Genomic DNA, 1,068 nt, shown 5'->3' on the forward strand with positions numbered 1-1,068 from the left:
ATGTCGACGCTTTTCTTGGCTTTCCTTCGCCCGACCCGCCCGCCACTGCCCAAGGGCCTCCACCACAGAGACCCCTCAGCCTTCCCCCTGTGGCCCGCTCGAAGCCCCACTGCATGCTCTGCATGCAGTGCATGCACAGCTGGCTTGGCCTTAAGGCAGAGGCTGCATGCCCTTTGTCGAGCGAAGCCCTCCTGCAGCAGCAGCAGCAGCAGCAGCAGCAGCAGCGGCCAGGGCAACCGCAGCAGCAACCACTGCCTCCCACACAGCATCAGTAGGCGCTGCTGCGGCAGCAGCGCCTCCAACACCCACCCAACGAGCAGCAGCAGCAGCAGCAGCAGCAGCAGCATATTCCACCACCGCGCCTTCTCCACTTCCTCAGGTACCCTTTACAGCCCCACACATGAATACCTCAGGTTTGTCGCCCCTAAAAGCTGCGAGGCTGCTGCAGGCATTTCAGAGTTTGCTGCAGAGCAGCTGGGGGAGGTCGTTTACATAGAGGCCCTCGTGACGCCGGGGGCCCCCCCGGGGGGCCCCCCTGGGGGCCCCCCTGGGGGCCCCGCTGGGGTCGCCCCTGGGGATCCCGCTGGGGGACCCCCTGGGGCCTCCCTCCCTGGGGGCCCCCCTGGGGGCCCCCTGGAGGGTCCTGACGGAGATACTAAAAGCAGAACCCACGGAGATCCCCAGGGGGCCCGCTGGGGGGCACCGCATGAGGGGCCCCCGGGGGCCCCTGAGAGAAGTCCCCGGGGCCCTTCGTGGGTTGAGAGGGGGGCCCCTGTGTGTACACTGGAAGCAGTAAAGGCTGTTGCTGAGGTGTATGCTCCTGCTGCTGGTCACATTATAGAGTATAATGAAAAGATAAAAAGAGACCCTGGGCTCATTAATAGGGACCCCGAGGGGGAAGGCTGGATCTTCAAGATTGCTGTAGACCCGCCTGCTGCTGCTGCTGCTGAGGAGCCTGCAGTAGCAGCAGCAACAGCAGCACAAGAAGCAGCTAGAGATTCTCTTCTCTCCGCAGCGGCCTATGCAGCTCATGTAAACAAAGAGACACTCGCAGAGGTCGAAGGCTAA

At 63.5% G+C, this 1,068-nt stretch overlaps 1 protein-coding gene across 1 annotated transcript; it reads left to right on the top strand.

Annotated features, from left to right (window-relative positions):
- Nucleotides 1–1,068, top strand: ETH_00011225 (glycine cleavage system H protein, putative; the record flags this gene model as incomplete). Its single annotated transcript, XM_013377360.1, has 1 exon — nucleotides 1–1,068. One exon carries the CDS (start codon nucleotides 1–3, stop codon nucleotides 1,066–1,068), a length of 1,068 nt encoding a protein of 355 aa, XP_013232814.1.

This window comes from Eimeria tenella, genomic scaffold, assembly GCF_000499545.2.
Source record: "Eimeria tenella Houghton genomic scaffold, Eth_scaff5, whole genome shotgun sequence".
NCBI lineage: Eukaryota > Apicomplexa > Conoidasida > Eucoccidiorida > Eimeriidae > Eimeria > Eimeria tenella.